General features: G+C 36.1%; 1 protein-coding gene across 1 annotated transcript in view; it reads left to right on the top strand.

Annotated features, from left to right (window-relative positions):
- LOC104509480 (lipase member H-like) overlaps positions 1-1,625 on the top strand; it is an 18,641-nt gene extending 17,016 nt beyond the window's left edge. Inside the window, exon 10 of the mRNA XM_010151440.1 lies at positions 1,520-1,625. Coding sequence (XP_010149742.1) covers positions 1,520-1,625 — 106 coding nt within the window. The remainder of the gene's footprint in view (positions 1-1,519) is intronic.
- Positions 1,626-3,139: the final 1,514 nt, after the last annotated feature.

The raw sequence follows: 3,139 nt of genomic DNA on the forward strand, positions 1-3,139 counted from the left end.
ACAAGCTTAGTTACGCTTCAAATGAGCTATGATATGTTGGAAACCATGTTTTTATTTCTAGAATGCATCATTACAGTTTTTCTAAGTATTGTATCCCCTGTGGTTAGATAGGTCTTCCCAGGTGATGCCTGCTGCTGGAGAACTGGCTGTGCTAACACATTGTGCAAATACTGTTGAAAATGTGTTAAAATACAGCACTGCATTGTTACATGAAATATTGAAAGTCAGCTCAGGAAATGGATGCATATGGATGCACCTTACATTGTTCTGGTTGGAAATCTGTCCTAGGATTTTTTTCCCCCTTTTTTTTTTATAAGGACTTTTAAAATGCTGGCAATTTCTGTGATTTTGTGTCTTTTTTCTCCCTCTACAAAAATAATATTATAGTAAACCATTTCATTCAAATCAAAACAAATTGTGGATGGAGGACGGGATGAAATTCTATGCTTTGCATTACACAGAAAACCAGAAATTTTCTTGAACTTATTAGTCATAAAATGTGCTTTGTGGGGTCCTGAAAGGGCCTCATGTTCCTATATATAAATCCAACAGTCCTTTCACATGCAGACAGGGGGAGCCTCAACTGGTTGGCCATCTCACACTAAGGAGCAACAACAGAAGTGCCTGGCAGGATGTTCTTCCTCAGGCTTTGTCCTTTAGCTGTTTCACTATACGCTACATCCCAGTCTGAGGTGGATTGTGTTGTGTAGTCACATCTGTGAGTTCAGAGCAATATGGAAGGTAATTTTTAATAAGTATCATGGCTTGTATGCCCTTAGAGGTTCCATCGGAGGGTGTGCTAGTCATATGCCTGTCCAAACTAGCTCTCACCTTCTATCTAGAGCAGACCAAGAAGGGTAGACAGATGACCTGCCTCTGCCTTAAAAGGCAGAGCATCTGTGTTGGCCTCAACAAGTAAGATTTTGTGTGTTTGTGATTCCGTTTGTGACCTCTGTATGTGTTCCTGTAGTATCATGCCATTCTGAGTTTTGTAGGTGATTAGATGACAAATTATTCTCTTGCATGAAACTTTCCTATACATGCTGTCATTGCAACTGAAAGAGAAGATATTATGATGTGGTTTTCTACTTTCCTCTGTGGAATGTAAGCAGAGAAACTTTCATACCTAGGGAACACAAAATAAATTATTCAGGCCCAGTGTTAACAGGAATTGGGTTGTTCTTAACCATTGTTTGAAAGAATTAATTTGAATGCAGATTAATAGCTTTAATGGATGAAGTATTGCAGCTTCATATTTCAGACTAATGTGATACATTTCTCACCCTTGCCAGTTTGCAACATCCAGCTGATGTCCTGGTTGTTCAGAGTCTGGCAAAACTGCTGTAGTGATGCATAAAGTAGGGTGTAAACTTAGACAAGAAGACATTTGTTCTTGTCCTGAGTACTGTCTCTAAGAGGTCATAAATACAGAAGATTTAATAATTCAAATACTGAAATATTTTTCTATTAATGTTAACTTTTTCTATTGTGCACATTTTTTCTTCTTCTACTTTTGTAGACTGCAGCTGTGCAGATACGATTTTGTACTGATGGAGAACACTGAACTGACCTTCAAACCTATCCCTTGCCCAGAGAAGGGTACACGAAGAGAGAGCTTCTACTAAATTAATTTCTCTTACAGCAGTGACATTTTGATTCCTCCTCAGGATAAAGACTGCAATGAGAAAGGAAATGAGATAAGATAGATCTGTTTTCAAGAGTCTACCTGGTAATATGCATTAGTTGCTTTCAGTGCCTTAGGGTGAAATTAATTAAAAAAGTTCAGATATATATGTATTTGGGAAATTTGAATAAAGTAAATGTATCATGGTAGAGAACATGCAATGGTCTATTCATTATTATTTGTTAGCAGTGAAGCTACTACTAAATTAAATATGAATTATCTTCATAATCCTGGCACATTATTTGTCAAGTCATACATAAATTTAATTATTTATTATTTGTAATGGCTTTTACATGGAACCATAATTATCTGTCTACTAAGTGAATTTAATATGCTGTACATGTGATCTAGAGATCTAATACACAGGAGTTTTGTTGTACTGTGTTCATTGGATAAATGAATTCACATTTTCTCATTATATAATATCCAGTTCTCTGAGAACTGGAACAATAAGATTTGTGGGCACATATGTAAATTTGCTATTTAAATTAATTATCTTTATGCTTATTGTAAATGAACATTATGGCAAGTATTCAGATTTTTTTCTGTTAAACCTATGGACAAGGCTGTGATTTTTCACATAATAAGCAATTCTACTGAAGAGAATAACAAAGATGAAATAAATTAATTTTCATTCTGTTTCTGGTTAGGCCTCTTGGAATTAGAGCTGCTGCTCAGGTTGAGATTGATGGCAGCTTTTCACCTATTGGAATATGAGCCAGAATAAGCCCTACCTAAAGATTTCCTCCTCTAGTTCAAAAAAAATATTTTCCAATGCCCTATCGCCTCTCCTGATGGTACCGATTGAAGAAGAAATATATATGTTTTTCTTTAAGGCTGCTTTATGTATTTAACCCTGGTTTCTGATGTAAATAAGTCCTATATGTGTTTTCCTATGCCCTGCTGTCCCTCCTCTTGACAGCAATACTTGGCTGACCTATTGACCAATTTCATCTGAATATCAGAGTAGTATGTCCAAAACCTATGAATGTTAAGATTATTGAAAGTCAACAGCTGGTTTAGAAGGAAGATGGAAGATAGTGTCCTAAGGAAGGGAAAGTGAGTTATAACTTTATCATTTTCATTGGAAGAGGCAGCTCCAACACACTGGTCAGTATGTGCAAAGCTCTGAACCAGCCACTGAGCCGTTGCACATGCTTTACTTATCTAGACTAACAAGTGCTTGGACATACAAAAAAATACAGAAGTGTGGATGGACTTTCTCATGGATTGATTTTTTAAAAAATTAGATATATGGCTCTTTCCAGTAATGGAATTGAGTGCCTGTTTATTACCACAGCTATTATTAATGTAGTTGTCAAATGAGTGGGTTCTTTTCCGTTTTGTGAATTGTTTATCCGTACAAGCTTGATTTTCAACAGCTTGCTCTGTTTAAAGATACATGAAAGTCTACCTTTTCAGCTTTTGCTGGAGTTGATATTTTCACTGTGAACT

Source organism: Eurypyga helias, unplaced genomic scaffold (assembly GCF_000690775.1).
Source record: "Eurypyga helias isolate BGI_N326 unplaced genomic scaffold, ASM69077v1 scaffold4040, whole genome shotgun sequence".
NCBI lineage: Eukaryota > Metazoa > Chordata > Aves > Eurypygiformes > Eurypygidae > Eurypyga > Eurypyga helias.